The 16,106-nt window shown below is 66.6% G+C and overlaps 4 protein-coding genes across 4 annotated transcripts; 2 read left to right on the top strand and 2 right to left on the bottom strand.

Annotated features, from left to right (window-relative positions):
• Positions 1-2,730: 2,730 nt before the first annotated feature.
• CHLNCDRAFT_140098 (hypothetical protein) lies at positions 2,731-4,577 on the top strand (the record flags this gene model as incomplete). The annotated part of the gene is made up of 4 exons (XM_005843682.1): positions 2,731-2,864; positions 2,947-3,508; positions 3,641-4,315; positions 4,416-4,577. The coding sequence occupies 4 exons, from the start codon at positions 2,731-2,733 to the stop codon at positions 4,575-4,577; spliced, it is 1,533 nt and encodes a 510-aa protein (XP_005843744.1).
• A 366-nt stretch (positions 4,578-4,943) lies between these two features.
• Positions 4,944-7,656, bottom strand: CHLNCDRAFT_55044 (hypothetical protein; the record flags this gene model as incomplete). The annotated part of the gene is made up of 10 exons (XM_005843626.1): positions 4,944-5,317; positions 5,495-5,568; positions 5,698-5,821; positions 5,949-5,995; positions 6,112-6,212; positions 6,397-6,538; positions 6,660-6,792; positions 6,980-7,130; positions 7,260-7,388; positions 7,567-7,656. The coding sequence occupies 10 exons, from the start codon at positions 7,654-7,656 to the stop codon at positions 4,944-4,946; spliced, it is 1,365 nt and encodes a 454-aa protein (XP_005843688.1).
• Positions 7,657-8,620: 964 nt separating this feature from the next.
• CHLNCDRAFT_140096 (hypothetical protein) lies at positions 8,621-9,601 on the top strand (the record flags this gene model as incomplete). Its single annotated transcript, XM_005843681.1, has 5 exons — positions 8,621-8,860; positions 8,981-9,025; positions 9,134-9,226; positions 9,344-9,398; positions 9,486-9,601. The coding sequence occupies 5 exons, from the start codon at positions 8,621-8,623 to the stop codon at positions 9,599-9,601; spliced, it is 549 nt and encodes a 182-aa protein (XP_005843743.1).
• A 217-nt stretch (positions 9,602-9,818) lies between these two features.
• Positions 9,819-15,942, bottom strand: CHLNCDRAFT_55043 (hypothetical protein; the record flags this gene model as incomplete). The annotated part of the gene is made up of 14 exons (XM_005843625.1): positions 9,819-10,230; positions 10,420-10,498; positions 10,627-10,684; positions 10,873-11,067; positions 11,274-11,678; positions 12,270-12,592; positions 13,601-13,725; positions 13,828-13,906; positions 14,053-14,113; positions 14,241-14,435; positions 14,565-15,164; positions 15,256-15,354; positions 15,476-15,592; positions 15,721-15,942. The coding sequence occupies 14 exons, from the start codon at positions 15,940-15,942 to the stop codon at positions 9,819-9,821; spliced, it is 2,970 nt and encodes a 989-aa protein (XP_005843687.1).
• Between the last annotated feature and the right edge of the window lie 164 nt (positions 15,943-16,106).

Genomic DNA, 16,106 nt, shown 5'->3' with positions numbered 1-16,106 from the left:
GGGAGGGGCTGCTCACTGCTCATTGCTCATTGCTCATCGCACACTGCTCAACGCTCATTGCCCTATATCCCACCCAGCCGCAGGACTCTACTGCCGCCCGCGCCCCGCCCCATCTGGCCGCTTGCGCGCCCCATCCCCCCTCGATGGGGCCCGCCCACACCGGGGCCTCCCCCCTCCCGACCACTGCTTTCTCAACGGCCCCGAGCCGGGGCTGCCCTCATTGCATACATAGTGCGCCTTTCCCTGCTTTTCTAGTGACCTAGCGTTCCGCACTGCCGTTTGGCCAGCCCATGCTCCCGTACCGTTGCGTTTCTCCCCAATGCGCCATGCCACTTTGCCAGTCATACACACGTTTCGATGCGTGCCCTGTCAGCTGCTTGCGTTGCATGTCGCCTTGCTCCACCCCTGTTTTATTGCTTTCTCTGCTTTCGCCCGGTTCCCGTCCCGTTTCGGCGGGGAGTCTATGTTGCAAGCTAGTTCTTGCTTTACCAGACTTTAAGCCCACACAAGCAAGCCACAGCCTCACTCGCTCTGCACGCATTACCTGCCCATCCAGGTGCTGCCTGTGGAGCTGCCAGGGCGCAACAGCCGCATGCGGGAGGCGCCGGTGACCAGCATGCAGCAGCTGGTGGAGTGAGTGCGAGGGCCTGCGGGTTGGCGGCTGTCGGCCTGGCGCCGCCGGCGGCTTCCTTCTGGCCCAGCCTGCCATCAGCAGCATTCCAATTTATTCATGGCATGCACTTGCACATCCCGCAGGTCCCTGCTGCCTGCCCTGCTGCCGCTGCTGGAGCAGCGCCCGTTTGCCTTCTTCGGCCACAGGTGCGCCATGGGTGCGGCCATGGGTGACTGCATGAGCCTGCGCAAGGAATGTCTCGAGAATTCACCCTGCTGACTGACCCTCACCACTTGCGCCTGCAGCATGGGGGCCTGGGTGGCGTATGCGCTCACCCAGGCAGGTGGCGCTGCCTGCAGCTGCTGGCAGCACCCAACTGCCAGTGGCCCAGCTGCTCTGCACTCCGTTTCTGCATGCGAAATCCGCTAAGCCTGCATGGTTCACCAGCCCCGCTGACGTGCAGGAGCTGCGGCGCCGCGGGGGACCGCTCCCGCTGAAGCTCTACGCCTCCGCCAACCGCTCCCCGCTGCTGGCAGGTCAGTGCCTGGGGCTTGTGCCGATCCGAGGGCCAGGCAGCGGCTGCCCAACGTGGCAGGGTTCACCCTCAGATGCCGGTTTCTCCCTGCGTGTGCTGCGGCCTGCAGGCCCTGAGCACGACGTCGATCCCACTGTGATGCACTTGCTGCCCCCGGAGAGCTTCTGGGAGGCCTTAGCGGCACGGTACGGGCCAAACCCAAGCCTGGTGAGTGCTGAGGGCAGCTGGCGCCCCCGCGGCTGGCAAATGTTGTCGGACAACACTCGTGTTGTCTGGTTGGAGGGGCATTCCTGTTCCTTAATCTGCGTCTGTTGCTCTTGCAGGAGCACGCTGGCATACGCAAGCTGTTGCTGCCGATGCTCACAGCCGACTTCCGTGTGATTGAGACCTGGCAGCCCGGCGCGGCAGCCTCTGGAGCAGCGGCAGAGGCCGTCGGTGCCGCAGAGCAGCCGTCGCAGGAGCAGCAGGGCGAAGTGCAGCTGCCATGCCCCATTGCAGCGCTCGGAGCCACCGAAGACGGCAGGTCTGCTGCCGCCTCTGCCTGTACTGCTGCTGGTGTACCGCAGCGATCATGCGGTACCCCAGCTGCACCGTCGGTCACTCATGCCGCCAGCGCCACGTGTGTCGCTTGCAGGTACACGCGCCAGCAGCTGCAAGCCTGGCGGCACTGTGCTGCCCCTGGCGCATTTGAGGAGCGCTGGTTTGACGGGGGTCACTTGTAAGTGCGGAGTGGTGGCACTTCTGTGTCTTGATTTGCTGCACCAGCACAGAGCACAGCCGCTCACGACTCACCCTCGCTGCCCAGTGCAGCTATGCCACCACCGACGGGCCCGGCCGGCGGCAGCTGCTGCAGTGGCTGGCAGCAGATTTGCCACAGCTGCTGCAGGCCCCACCTGTTGGTAGCGAGGCCGAAGAGGTGAAAGAGGTGCAGGACAGCAGCAGCAAGCAGCAACAGCAGGCCAGCCTGCCTGCACAGGTGCCGCCACAGCAGCAGGTGGCGGCCAGGGAAGCCGGGCCTGCTCAAGCTCTTCCCGCGACAGCGCCGCATCACGGCCAGTGCGTCATGATGGTCATTTGTTGCTGGTGATTTCAACAGCGCGGCTTCTCGCTGCGCTGTGCTTTCTCCAGTACTGGGCGCGCTTCAGCGCCGCCGGCATGCGTGGCGCGAGGCAGTCTTGCTGGATGCTAGTTCCTAAATTCGATGCCAACTCGACTGGTGAGAACGCATGTAACGAAAAATGAGAATTGAGCTCCCGCGGGATCCCGCCGCAAGCGGCGCCTGCGCCCCTGCCACCTGTGACTGACTGATTGCCAGCGGTGCGTTTAGCATTCAGCGCTCCGCACAGCGGCCCCGGCATCCCTTTCGCGGTCCTCTTGAACTGCCCGAGGCCCAGACACCACGTCTTCAACTCCAACAGAAAGCTCCGTCTGATCCGCCTTGCACGGCTCCTGCTCAATCCCCGCAACCCCGCCGCACCTCCAGCCAGCCCAGGCCAGCGCAAATTGCCGCCGCGGCCACCGCCGCCGCCCAGACGCCACCGCCGCTGGGCCGCTGCCTCGGCGCTGGGGAACGAGACGCACGATGTCCAGCCTGGTGGCACCTGTAGGAGACTTGGCTCTCCTGCAGCAACACCAGGAGGCACCAATGGCCTCCCTGGATGCACTGCCAGCTGAGCTGCTGATCGCCATCCTTGCCAACCTGCCTGCGGGCGACAGGTTCGGCGGCGCCTGCATGGCCCGGGCGCCTGGCTGCGGCTGGCACCGGCTAAGCTTCCCTCCTGTTACTGTTACCCTGCAGGCTGACCCGCGCCAGCCTGGTGTGCCGGCGGTGGCTCGACGCCTGCCGCAGCCCCGCCCTGCTGCGCTGTGTGCGGGCCAAGGTGGGCTTCGCCACGCAGGATTCTGTCGAGGTGGAGGGGCAGCTGTGCAGCCTGGAGGCCTGGCTGCAGCGGTATGCAGCGCTGGTGCAGAGGCTGGAGCTGGCGCTGGACATTCCCTGGGATGGCTCCGACTCCCAGCGGCGCATCGACAGCCTGGTGCAGCGGTGCCTGCTGCTCTGCGGCTCTGCGGGCCGCACCCAGTGCCTGCACGTCGACTGGCACATGTTCGGCGCCTTTGAGCTGGGAACCGCCTTCCAGCAGCTCACCAGCCTCACCAGCCTGACCATCCTGCCCCGCATGGGCAACAGCTACGGCCCGAGGGACCTCGCCCCGCTGGCCAGCCTCTCCAACCTGCGCCACCTCCACCTGGCCAAGCTGAGAGGCCTCAACGTCGACACAAGCAGCCACCTCCTGCTGCCCACTGGGCTGACCAGCCTGAGCCTGGGATTTTGGGGCAGCAGGGGCATCCCAGACTTTGGGGTGCGGCGGTGCCGCTGGAAGGAGCTGGGGCTGCTGCTGGCTGCAGCTGGGCCATGCGCTTGTATTGCATGGGACTCAGGCTGCCTTGGCGCTGAAAATCACGATGTCCGCGCCCCCACCTGCCTCCTGCAGCTGCCGGCATTTTCAGGTCTGCACAGCCTGGAGCTGGCTGGCAGCCGCGGGCTGTTGCCCTGGGACTTGCCGGTGCTGCCAGAGGGCGCATGCGCCATGCTGGGCATGCTGCCGCTGCTGCGCCACCTGGCGTTGCAAGGCTTCCGGCGCGTGCCGGTGGCGCAGCTGGGCGACAGCCTGGCAGCGCTGACCGGGCTGCAGCTGCTGCAGCTCAAGAACCTGCGTGGCGAGGAGGAGCTGCCATCCTCGACCGCACTGTGCCGCGCCCTGGCAGCCTCCACGCAGCTGAAGGGCCTGGTGCTTGCCAGCGCCAGCCAGCTCGCCGACATGCTCACAGAGCCGCCTGCCGAGCTTCAGCTGCTGGTTCAGCTGCAGAGCCTGCAGATCACCACGCCGATGCAGTCCCTGGCAGGGTACGGCCGCGGACTGCCTGCAGGTAGCACGGCGTGGCTGGCAGGCCTGCGGCGGCTGGGCCTGGACTGGCGGACGCTGCAGTGCAGCCAGGGCGTGCTGGAGGAAGCACAGCTGCCGCTGCTGGAGTCCCTGCTCGTCAAGTGTCCCCTCCCAGCGGAGTACGCCAGCAGCGTGGACATGCAAGCACATCGCAGCGGCTGGCAGTGGCTCTGGGAGTGGGTGGGCGCCCACCCCGCCCTGCGGTGCGTGCTGTTAGCCAAGGTGAGACGCTGGGTGGGCCTGCCTTGGGCGCTGGCCTGGCTGCAGGCCGTCTTGGAGTTCAAACAGGGTCACCCAGCTTGCGGCCCTTTTGTTCATGCAGTCTGAAGACAGCCAGAATCGGCCCTGGTCAGATGCTATGCGACAAGCCATACAGCGCATACGCCAGGCCAACCCGCGGCTGAGGATTGAGTTATGCGAGGCCGCGGCGGGCATGGCGCAGCAGCAGGCGGAGATGGTGGGGGAGTGCCTGGGCCAGAGCTAAGGCAGGGGCACCACCCGGCTATGGCGGGCTGGCGGCAGCAGAGCAGGCCTGATGCACTGCCTGGCCTCTGCAGTTCGCGGGCTGCTGCATCAAGAGAATTACACTGCGGTGTGCATGCCACCAAAGTATCACGAGAATGCACAGCGGCGTCCAGTGAGGGTTGGGGTGGTGGACAGCGCTTGGGTCAAGAAACTAATGAACGAATGAGAGCCGTCAAAAATTGTGTGTCAAATCTTGTGATGGGTCGATGAACATTGAGAAAAACTATACATCTAATGAAGTGGCAATCAATTCGGTTGTACATTCATCAAAGTACAAGCAAACAGGAGGCAGATTCGGCGGACGGGGCTGGCAGACAGTCGGCCCTCAATCCGGCACCAGCTGGTCCCGTGCAGCCAGCTCGCAGGCTCGCCCCACCAGCAGGATGAGCGGGCCGTCCGCCCCGGCTGCCCCAGCTGCTGCCCCAGCTGCTCCTGCGGGGGCTGCAGGCGCCGCCGCGTGGCCCAGCGTGGCGTTGCCGTCGGCGGCTGCGCGGCAGGTGCGCACAAACAGGCGCAGTACGGCGTCCCGCGTGGAGGCTGGGAACTTGCGGGCAGTCAGGTAGCAGGTGCCCAGCAAGGGGTGGTCGTATGTCTGGCTGCCGGCAGCGGTGGCATCCGCCCCGCGTAGCTGCCGGCAGGCCTGGTCGCGGCTGGCGGCTGCCAGGGCGGGCTCCAAGGGCAGGAACATGCGGCGGGCATCTGCAGGGAGACAGCATGTGAGGCAGGAGGGTGGGCGGGACGGGTGGCAGCGTGGCAGCTGGCGGCGCTGGGGCACACATGTGTACAGGTGTGCCTGTGCCCAGCCGTCATAGCTGATCAATCAGCCCTCCCTGATCGCCGCCCGCAGCAAGGCCCACAGCGCAGCGCACAACGCACCGAGGGCCGCCGCCAGGCTGTTATTGCACTTGCCGCGGACCGTCCACAGCAGCTGCTCGGTCACCTCCCCAGGCCTGCATGTGGGGTCCGTCCAGCCCAGCTCAGCAGCAGTCAGCTGTGCCCATGCCAAGGCAGGGTGCCCCCCCCCCTGGAAAGGCAGGGTGGCGAAGTGCGGTGCATGGGGGTGCAGCCACCCTCCTCACCCAAAGCTGTGCGGGTGGGCATAGTTGGGCCCCCTCCAAGACGTGGAGGCCACGCCAAAGGTCTCGCAGTGGGTGCCGTTGGCCTCGCCCAGCGCCAGCAGCAGCGAGGGCATGTAGTGCTCGTCTGGGGGGGTGGAGCGGGTAGGATGCAAGCGTGTGGGCAGTGGGTGGGGTGCAGATGGTGGCTGGCATGGAAGGCAGGTCATGTGCGGTGCAAGTTGGCGAGCAGGCGGGCCAGCACGCAGGCGCACCAGGCAGGAGGTGGCAGTCCCTGAAAGAGGTGGAGCGGGAGCGGAAGCTGCGGCACGTGGGAGAGGCGGCGGGCGGCGGCATCAGCAAATGGGCGGGCGGGCAGGCGCAGAGGCGTGATTCTGGTTCATCATGGTGTCGTGTTCTGAAGCACATGGCACTCACGCCTCAATCACTGTTGAGTCCGACGCCACCATCTCGGCGTGCCTGCGGGTCAGGCTGAAGAACTGGGAGCTCTTGCGCCACATCCCAGGCTTGAGCGGCCCCTGTGGATGGGCAGGTTGCAGGAGGCGAGCGCGTCGCTGGAATGGCCGGGTGCAATGGCAGCGGCCGCAGCGCTCACTTGCCCGCAGCTCACTCGCCCGACTGCCTCGCCCACCGCCGGCGTTAGGCGGCCAAACCGGCGGGCCAGGCCCCGATGCTCCCTAACTGCGCCTCAGACCGCCGCACCGTGTCGTTCTTGCTCCAAAAGGACGACGGCGGCGTGGCGGGGTGGCAGGTGGCGAGATGGGAGCGGCGGTCCCACATGAGCTGCTGATAGAACGTAAGGGGGTTGTACACAGGTATCCCGCTGTCGCTGATGAGCAGGAACCTGCGGTGCCAGGGCAGCACGAGCGCCGCTGAGAGCGCAGCGCCACGGTGCACTGCCAGCGGGCTGGCGGGCGCAGGCGCTTGCATGCAGCAGCGGCGGCCTGCAGCAGCTTTTGGCTCACCTCTGGTTGAGTGGCTCCCTCAGCGCCTCGCCCAACAGCAGGCGGGCGGCATCCACGAGAGAGATGTGGCCCCAGCTGGTGGCCACACGCTGCGGTATGGCACGCCCTTCAAACAGGCTGCCCTCAGGAAAGCCTGCATGCAGCGTAGGGGTGGCAGGGCATGCACGGCGGCGGGCGGGGCTGGGTTAGGCAGCACTGTGGCAAGCAGGCTGTCGCGGGGCGAGGCGCCAGCAGTTGCGCCTGCTGGCATGGATGCAGCGCAAGCAGCTCGTGCAAGCATGGGCGTGTAAGCCTGCCACGCTCAGCAATGCGTTGCCCACCTTTGAATGCTGGTGAGGGAGGCGGGTGCACATACAGGTTGAACAGGTGCTGCCAGGGCTGCCGCCGCCGCTCGGCCGCCTGCCGCTGCTCGGCGGAGCAGGCACAGTGTATGCGCTGCCAAGCGGCGTCGCCCCAGCCGCATGCCGCCACCTGTCAGGCCACGTGGGCGGAGGCAGGAAGGAGTCAGCAAGGGAGCAGGCGTGAGGCACCCGCGGGATGGACAGGAGCCTGATGGCAACGCGGCAGCAAGCCCAGCCGCCAGCGGGCGCGCGGTCGCACCTGCGCGGCCGGCAGTGCCTGGGCAGGCAGCAGGCCCGCCGCCGCCTCCAGCCACAGGCGCCAGGTGGGCTCGTGTGGCAGCTGGCCCTTTGTGAGGAACAGAAGGGCCACCCGGGGTATTCCCAGCGCCTGCAGGTCGGGCGGAGCAGCGGGGGTGGGATGGCAGCCAGGCGTGTGGAGGCATGCCCCCATGTTCACCCCAGGTGATTGAGAGGGCCTCTCTCAGCGATCCAGGCGCCTTCACTGGGGAGCAGTCCCAGCTGCCACGGGGCACCCACAACATTTGCCCTTCACAGCACGCACCCACCTGGGAGCAGGTGATGTTGGCGCACTGGCCGCCGTTCCCCGCCGCTGTCCTGCTGCTATTGCCACCATTGCGGTGGAAGAAGCTGCCCATTGTGGAGGACCACAGGGGCTGCCTCAAGAGGCCGGGGGAGTTCCATGCTGCTGCCGCTAGAAAGACCACGAAGCCCGTAGCAAGCAGGAGCAAGGGGGAGCAGCGGCGGTGCCTGCGGCAGTGGGAGCGCACAGCGGGCGGCGGGCGGCACAGTCGCTCAGTCTGGCAGGCTTCCTCGGCGGGTCCGGCCGTAGCGCTGTTCGTGATCGCTGTTGAAAGCTTTTACTGGCACCCTAGAGGTCAGGGCTCCTCCACTTTGTAGCTGGCATGCCGGCAATCCACCGCGTTCAAAGCGCCGGACCAGCAACCGCTCTGTTTGCTGCGAATCTTGTGTGCGGATGGGGTGCAAGGGCCAGGAAACTGGACAACGCAGCCGCTAGACAACGGTGGTAGGCAGGGGTCACCTGGGCAGAGACCCCTGCGGCGTTGCAAGTCCGTGCTCGCATCCCTCATCGTCTGCGCTGGCTTCCTTCATGTTTTACGGGCGGCAGATGCGGTGCCAGGCCTTGGGAGATCTGTGCGCCGTGGCATCATAGCGCAGCGTGGGCCAGCGGGCTCCGAGCAGGACCCCATGTGGCCATCCAGCTCAATCCCGCAGGGTATGGATGCAAATTACAAAAGCAGGTGTTACTTGACGGCGCCTAGAGCAGCTTGCAGATGCTGCACGTGCACACTCGCCGCCGCCCGTGTCGGCCGACGCCACAGCGCCGCCGCGGCTCGGAGCTCCGACCGGTAGCCACGTACGGGGATGCATCGTCCCTCCATGGCGCGCTACGATTTGCGAGCGTGCGATGCTCGCATGTGGGCCATCTTAGGCTGCGCCCAAGCTACTTGGCCAGCGCCAGCGTGGAGAGAGAGGGCGCCGGCGCCGTGTGCCAACTGGGCTTGGCCAGCACTTTAGCCAGCAAAATGCGTGGATCGCAAAGACGCTTCACCTCCCATTGTAAACAATCGCCCCGCCAGGATGCCAAGCGATTGCGCCGTTTGCGGCCAGGCTGCCGAGCCATTGGCTGCCAATGGGACGCCTCCCAGCAAGCCCATCCCGTATGAGGTCGATGTGACCGCTCTTTCTGAAGGCTTGAAGAGCGAGGTGCAAGCCGCGGAGCACGCCTTTGCTCTGGACGCCGGCCGGGCGCTGGGCGGCCAGCAGAGCGCGCCCAGCCCGGTGCAAGCCTTCCTGTCCAGCATCGTGGCCTGCACCCAGGTAGGTGGCAGAGGGGGCAGCCTAGGGGGGTGCAGGGGAGCGAGGCTGCGACCAGACGACCGCCACAGCATTGCACAGCATGCCGCCGCCAATTTGTTGGAAAAGTGACGTGTGCCGCAGATCACGCTCCAGATCGTGGCCAAGGAGCGGGGAGTGGACCTGCAGGTCGGTAGAATGGCTGGCGTGCAGGTCCCCTGCTGCCGAAACGCTGCTGCGTGCTTCAAGTGGCGGTGCCTGCCGCCCACATGCGCCGCCGCGCGCCCCCCCTCGCAGCGCATCGAGTGGCGCGGCTGGGGCGTGTTTGACACCCGCAAGCTTGTGGGCGGCTCCGACACTGACCCCCGCTTCCAGCAGATCAAGGCAAGTGTATGCCTTGCCTGCAGGCAGCGCTGACATCAGCCCCAGCCTGCCAGGCAGTGCCTGCCAGCGTGCAGCCAGCTGCCTGCACAAATCATGGCTCACCCTTCTCCCGCCTGGAAGCAGGTGACGGGCAAGGTGTTCGCCGGGCCCAGCCAGAAGGTGTTGGATGAGCTGGCAGGTGGGACCCGATGTGTGCTGCAGACCCAAGCCGAGGCAGGCCCGGCAGCATGCAAATGGCCGCTGCATCCGCTGCACATCTGACCAGGGCTGCCGCTGGCGCTGTTCCCGAGTGCAGCCGCCACCACCGCCCGCTGCCCCATCAGCCAGAGCCTGCACCCCAGCATCCACTTCACGCTCCAGCTGGCTGCCAGCGAGGCGTGACGGGCTGCCAAGCTGGCCAGCATTGGAATCACAAGGAGCAGCGCCAGGCATGCGAGACGCCCCCAAACAGGAAATGAGAGATGACCTGAGCAGGTTCCAGAAAGTATGCAGCGTGCAGAAAACGATTCACGCAGCGGCGCTGTAAACACAAGGTACAAATGGGTGAAGGGAGTGTTCTAGTAAAGGAATGGGCCAAAGGAATTGGGTGGAAGATGGGCTAGCGCTCGGCAGCCGCCGCCTCTGCCCAGGCGGCTGTTTCCAGCAGGAACTGCTGCGCCACCTCTGCATTGTGCTGCATCAGCTCCGCCTTCAGGCTGCGCGCCGCCTCATGCGCTGCCGCTGCAGCGCCCGGCTGGAACGTGCGCAGCAGTGCCGACGCATAGCTGCCCGCCTCCGGCTCCTCCACCACCTCCTCCTCCTCCTCGCCTCCTTCCCCCAGCCGCCGCCTCCGCCTGCGCGTCCCTCGCTGCTGCTGCTGCTGCTGCGCGGCCTTCTCGGCATCCTCTTTCTCGGCCCTGTCTCTGGCTGTGCCGGCTGCCAGAGCCCCGAGGTCTCGCTCCACGGCTCCCTGGGGAGGGTCATACGCGAACACCGCCTCCCGCCGCAGGTAGGAATAGGCCTTGATGACCCTGCAGGCAGGCGGGGCAAGCGGGCAGGCTCCTCACACTGGGTGCAAGGCGGGCATCACAGCATCCCAGGGATCGCCAAGGGCGGCAGCACCAACTCTGCCGCCTTTGCAGCAGATGCAACCGAAAGGAAAAGAGGCGGCGGAGAGGCAGCGCAGGCAGCAGGACGCCACAAAACAGCGCAAAGCGCACCTCTCCTCCGTCACCAGCGGCGTGCCCACGTGGATGGCGGCCGCCAGCGTGCTGCTCGACTTCTTGACAAGGTACACATCTGCACAGCAGGCACAGCACGGCACCGCAAGAAAGGGCGATTTCAGGGGAAGTGGAAGGAGGGCGGTGGAGGCCGGCCTGCTGCCAAATGCAGCTGTGCCCCCCTCCCCCTGTCCCAGCAGCGCCCACCGTTGTCTGGGAATGCGGTGAGGATGGCGCGGCAGCGGGTGAGCGTGGCGTAATAGTCCTGCGGGAGGAACGGACGGCGTGGTGGCTGGGAGGAAAGGAAAGAGCGAGAGGACAGGAAGCAGGCAGCCGTCCGACACCCGGCGCGACCCATCCACCACCCCAGGCCAGAGGGAGGCGCCAGCTAGTGTGCCCACCGGCTGATGCACACCCCCAGGGTGTAGGAGGCCAGAGAAACAGGCTGCCCACCTGGTAAGGGAGGTTGTGGAGGAAGCGCACATGCGCCTGCAGCACCGGCGGCACCTCCAGCGGAGGGATGTCGCGCCTCAGGCTGCCCACCAGCAGCAGCGACTCGTTGCGGCGCGCCAGCTGGGCCAGCACCGCGGGGTGGCAGGCGGCGGCAAAGGCGGCGGCGTAGTCGCGGCGCATCGGGTCGATCGTGCCCTGCAGCAGGTGAGAGCAGCCCAGCCAGGCCGCGGCAGCGTCGGCGATCGCACGCCCCCGAGTCGAACGCACCCAAAAGGCGCTGGTGGTGTGCCGGCATGCGGCGCCAGCCGCAGCAGCAGGCTCCGGCATGCCGCTGCCCCGACAACAACCCCCATCCCCGCCTCCCCATCCCCACGGCAGCTCCCCGCTGCCGGCGCCCCCACCTGGATGCACAGGTGCCGCAGCTCGCTGGGCGGCACCCCCTCGTCGATGCCAGCGGCCGGCACCACCGGCGGCAGCCAGGGCACCTCGAAGCGGGGCTTGTCGCCGGAGCGGCGCCGCCCCCACGCCTCCAGCAGCGAGCGGGTGTACTTGGCGATGAAGGGGGCCAGCACCACGGCCTGCATGCGGGGCGGCAGCCGGGGCGGGGCCCCGGCGGCCGCGCGCGGCTGGCCCGCGTACTGCAGCAGGGCCGCAGAGATGGGCGGGTTCTGGATCAGGTAGTCCGGGTTGTGCACCACGAGGAGCTGGCGCTGGGAGGGGTGCTGGGCGGAGCTCAGCAGGGTCAGCAGCTGCTGTGGCGCGTAGTTGCGGCCCTCGGGGAAGGTGATGAAGATGACCACGTCGTACTGCAGGCAGTACATCGGCACAGCGGTGCGAGGGCACAAGTGATGCCGGGGGCGGGCAGTGGAGGCGAGACTGGCGGCCCGGTGGGCGCACACCACAACCCCGCGAACACCACAACCCCACAACCACTAGGCGGCCTGCGGGTCGCACGCATGGGTGTCCCGGCAAAGCATGGCAGGCAGCGCGGCTCTGCTCACCTGCGGCAGCTGCTCAAGAATCTGGGCTGGGGGGCGGTACTTTCCATGATACCATTCCATGGTATCCTGAAGTGCAGGTACAGTACCAACACCTGCTGCTCAGATTTTGGCGGGCAACGCGTTGCCACCGGCATGCATGCAAGCACAGCAGCGAGCACAGCACAGGTGGCAGCGGGCAGCTCCCTGCTTGCCTGCATGCCTCGCATGCCGTTGTGGATGTGGAAAGTCACCTGGCACCCCGCCTCCTGCGGCAGAACACCAGGCCTCAGCGCCGGCCTCAGCGCATGCATCGCGGCCGGCCCTCTCAGCGGAGAGGGCGGCAGGGCGGCGCGGGCCTGCCAGCGCGCTTGGCTGCACAGGAGCGGAGCGCTGCAGGTGCAGCTGCCCGGCACCCACCTGGAACGCCCAGGCCATGCCGGCTGCCACATCAATGTGATACGCCACATTGTTAAAGATGGCGCACCGCTGCTTCTTCTTCTTCTGCTGCTGCTTCTTCGGCTGCTGCCCACCCCCTCCCTGCTCTTTCGTTTCTGCCTCTGCCTTGGCAGGCTTGCCCTTCTGCTGCTTCCCAGGCTTTCGAGCCGGGGGAAGCAGGCGCTGCGCACGCTCCCGTAGCTGCTGCACCCGCTGCTGGTCCTGCTCCTGCTGCAGCACGCCCTCATCAGATACGCTGGCACTCTGCATACAGATGCGGGCAGCCGCTGCCTTCATGTTGGGGCCTGGCAGCAGTGGGTGCACGAGCTGGCGGGAGCGGTGGCGCCGGGCGGTTTGAACTGCAGAGCCGGCCCCATCAGCGCTCCCCAAGGCGCGCAAGGGAGCCAGGCATTCACAACAGCGGCTTGCCTGGTTCGTGGAGCCGAGGAACGACAGGAAGAGGCGCACTCCCCGGGAGTCGCCAAAGGCGGAGCCAGGGAACAGGGTGATCGCGGCTGCCCATAGCACCAGGGCTATCCCTAGCAGCGCAGCGGCCAGCGGAAAGCGTCCTTGCTTGCTGGGCACCCACATTACATCAACACCTGAGAGGCGTCACCACAGTCCCCAGGCAGCCCCGCAGACGGTGATGGGAAGCAATGCTGCTCATTGCAATTGCCCGGACGGACCAATCCCGCTCATTGAAATTTGCTGACTTGGCGAATGCGGTTGGCGGATGCGGTTGGCGGTACCCTCAGTTGCCTTCCCCACATTTGAGTTGAGGTACCCTCCCCTCTACCAATCACTTTGGGACCATGCAGAGAGTCAGGGTGCTAGGAGGTGGCCTCCGATGCGGAGCATAGCACTGTGACGCCGGTGTGGGATATGGGCTTGCAGAGTTACGAGCGCGGCACCCGGCTGGGGTGCAGGTGGCCAGTGCTTGTGGAGACCATTGCAAACAGGCCAAGCTCATTCTGCGCCATGCAGGTTGCGCCTCGATGTTGCTGCATTGGACGCCCTGGCAGCTGCTCCCAGCAGGAACTGCCGCGCCGCCGCTGCATTGTGCCGCATCAGCTCAGCTTTTAGCTTGAGCGCTGCGCGGTGCTCTGCCATAGCCGCGCCCGGCTCAAACGTGCGCAGCAGTGCCGCCGCATAGCTGCCCGGCTCCAGCTGCTCTCCTGCTGGCCGCTGCTGCTCTCGCCGCCGCTGCCCGGTCAAGCCTGTTCCACTGCTTCCCGCCGGCACCGCCTGCTGCAACAGCGCTGCCGCCTTGGGAGGCAGGCTGTCACGCTGCGGCAGGGCAGCAGCCGCCGCACTCGCCGCCAAAGCCACGGCTGCAGTGCCCTCAGCTTCAGCTGCGGGGTCTGGATCCGGCAGCCCCGGGGCTGCTTTGTATGGGAAAGCTGCGTCCCGCTGGATGTACGAATAAGCTCGTAGTACCCTGCAGGCGGCGGCGGACGGGATAGAGAAAGCAGACGGTGGCGAAACACAGCAGCAACTCGGGCAGGTCGGGCAGCAGCGAAGCAAGCCCCATCAAGCTCACCTCTCCTCCGTCACCAGCGGCGTGCCCGCGTGGATGGCAGCCGCCAGCGTGCTGCTCGACTTCTTCACCAGATAAGCGTCTGCCCGCAGCAGGTGGGTGCAACAGGGGATGGGTGAGGACAGGCTGAGCCGCACATGGACTCACAACAGCCACACAGGCGTCAACTGCTGTTACTAGCGGCAGAAGAGGGCTGGGGGCAGCGCTCCCTTGGCGGCGGGGGCCCACTTGTGTCTGGTGGGAATGCGGTGAGGATAGCACGGCAGCGGGACAGCGTGTCGTAATATGCCTGCACCAGGAAGGGGCGCCAGTTTGGGTGTTGGAGAACCGCCCAAACTTAACAGCATTACAGCAGCAGCTGAGATGGGCACGTCCTGCAGGCAGGCAGCTCACAGCAGGCGGCAGGCTGCTCGCACCTGGAAAGGGAGGTCCATTTCGAGGCGCACAAAGGGGCGGAGGGCGTCGGGGGCTGGAGGCGGCGATGCCCCCGGGTCCAGCCCGCCCACCAGCAGCAGCGACTCGCTGCGGCGCGCCAGCTGGGCCAGCACCGCGGGGTGGCAGGCGGCGGCAAAGGCGCCCGCGTAGTCGCGGCGCTTTGCGCTGATGGTGCCCTGCAGCGGTGGAGATGGACAGAGCGGCGGAGGGGGTCGAGTGGATTGGATGGGAGCTGGAGCCAGCAGGAAGAAGGGCAGAGAGGGACAATAGCTGGGCGACTGCAAAGCGAGCAGGTGCCTGCCCACCTGGATGCACAGGTGGCGGTAGCCTCCGCTGCTGCCGCCGCCGCCGCTGCTGCCGCCGGCACCAACCGCTGCAGGTGAGCGGCTCCAGGGCAGCAGCGGCGGCAGCCAGGGCACGTCAACGCGTGGCGCCGCGGCTCCCATGCCCGCCGCCCACGTCTCCAACAGGGACTGAATGTAGGTCGCCACGTTTGGAGACAGCGCTGCCAGCTGCACACGGGGTGGCAACCGACCACCACTGCGCCTGCCGCCTCCTCCGCTGCTGCCTCCTGCTGCCCCCGAGGCCTGCTTCTGCTGCACTGCCTGCTGCAGCAGCAGCGGAGAGAGCCACGAGGGGTGGCCCAGCAGCTGGTCGGGGTTGTGGGAGATGAGCAGGAAGCGAGGGCCGCCGCCTGGCACCGCTGCTGCCTGCCGCCTGCTGGCTTTTCCCGTCGCTGCATTGCTCGACTGCTCGCCGCCGCTTTCCAGCAGCGTGCGCTGCAGCGCCAGCCTGGCACCAAACTCTGGAAAGGTGACCATCACGATGACAGCATACCTCCCGGCTTCCTGCTGCAGCGAGGAAGGTGTGCGGTAGTCGCCGCGGTACCACTCTGCCATCACGTCCTGCAGCAGGAAGGAAGAAAGGCAAACGGTCAAGGTAGGCATCGGCGGCAGCAGCATGGTGTTGCTGGCAGGTAACACGTGGACAGCAGACTTGCAGAAAGCAGCAACGCGGCAGTTGGTGCATGGCGCTGCTTATCTGCACGCCCTTCAGGTCGCGGCGCAGGTAGCAGCTGACATTGCAGCCCGCCTCCTGCAGCCACAGGCAGGACGAAAAAGGTGACTAATGAACACCCACCTGCTGCCCACCATGGGGAGGTCGGTCTGCGCTGTGTCACAGCCTCACACCATCAACCGCCCCTGCCAGCACCCACCTGGAAGGCCCAGGCCATGCCGGCCGCCACATCCATGTGATACACCACATTGTTGAAGATGGCGCACCGCTGCTGCGGCTGCTGGCTGCTCCTGCCGCCGCTGGCCTTGCCCGGGTGCTGGCGGCGGCGGCGGCCGTCGGGCAGCGGCGGAGGCAATGGGAGCCGGAGCTGTTCCGCGGGCATCCGCTTACCTCCAGTTGCTAGCGAGACCTGCACATTCAGGCGTTTACAGCCCTGTAGAATACCAGCATGGCCGCCTGCACCGCCGCAGCCTTGTTGATTGCGGGGGCCACTTGATCACCACACATCTCCATACGTGTGGCCAGAGCGAATAACAAGTCGGGCTCCAGGTTGCGGTCCAGGCTGCACCTCTTGCACCCGAGCTTCAGCGTCACCAGCGAGATGGCCAGAGCCCTCAGCAGCAGGGCCGCCAGGTGCCGCCAATGGGAGCCCAGTGCAAGCGGCATGTCCGCATTGGCCGACGGCTGTCAGGGAGGGCGTCAGGCCCCCTCGGGCTTCTCAGGAATGCCCTTGGGCATCTGGTGAAGAACAAGGAGAAGGAGAACGCCACAAATGGGTGACCCAGGAAGGAGATGCGGCGGTGCGACGACAGCCTGGCAGCGGCACCAGT

The sequence above is a fragment of the Chlorella variabilis genome (assembly GCF_000147415.1).
Source record: "Chlorella variabilis unplaced genomic scaffold CHLNCscaffold_28, whole genome shotgun sequence".
NCBI classification, from domain to species: Eukaryota; Viridiplantae; Chlorophyta; class Trebouxiophyceae; order Chlorellales; family Chlorellaceae; genus Chlorella; species Chlorella variabilis.
The sequence above is the reverse complement of the archived record's forward strand: the minus strand, read 5'-3'. Positions and strand labels throughout refer to the sequence as shown.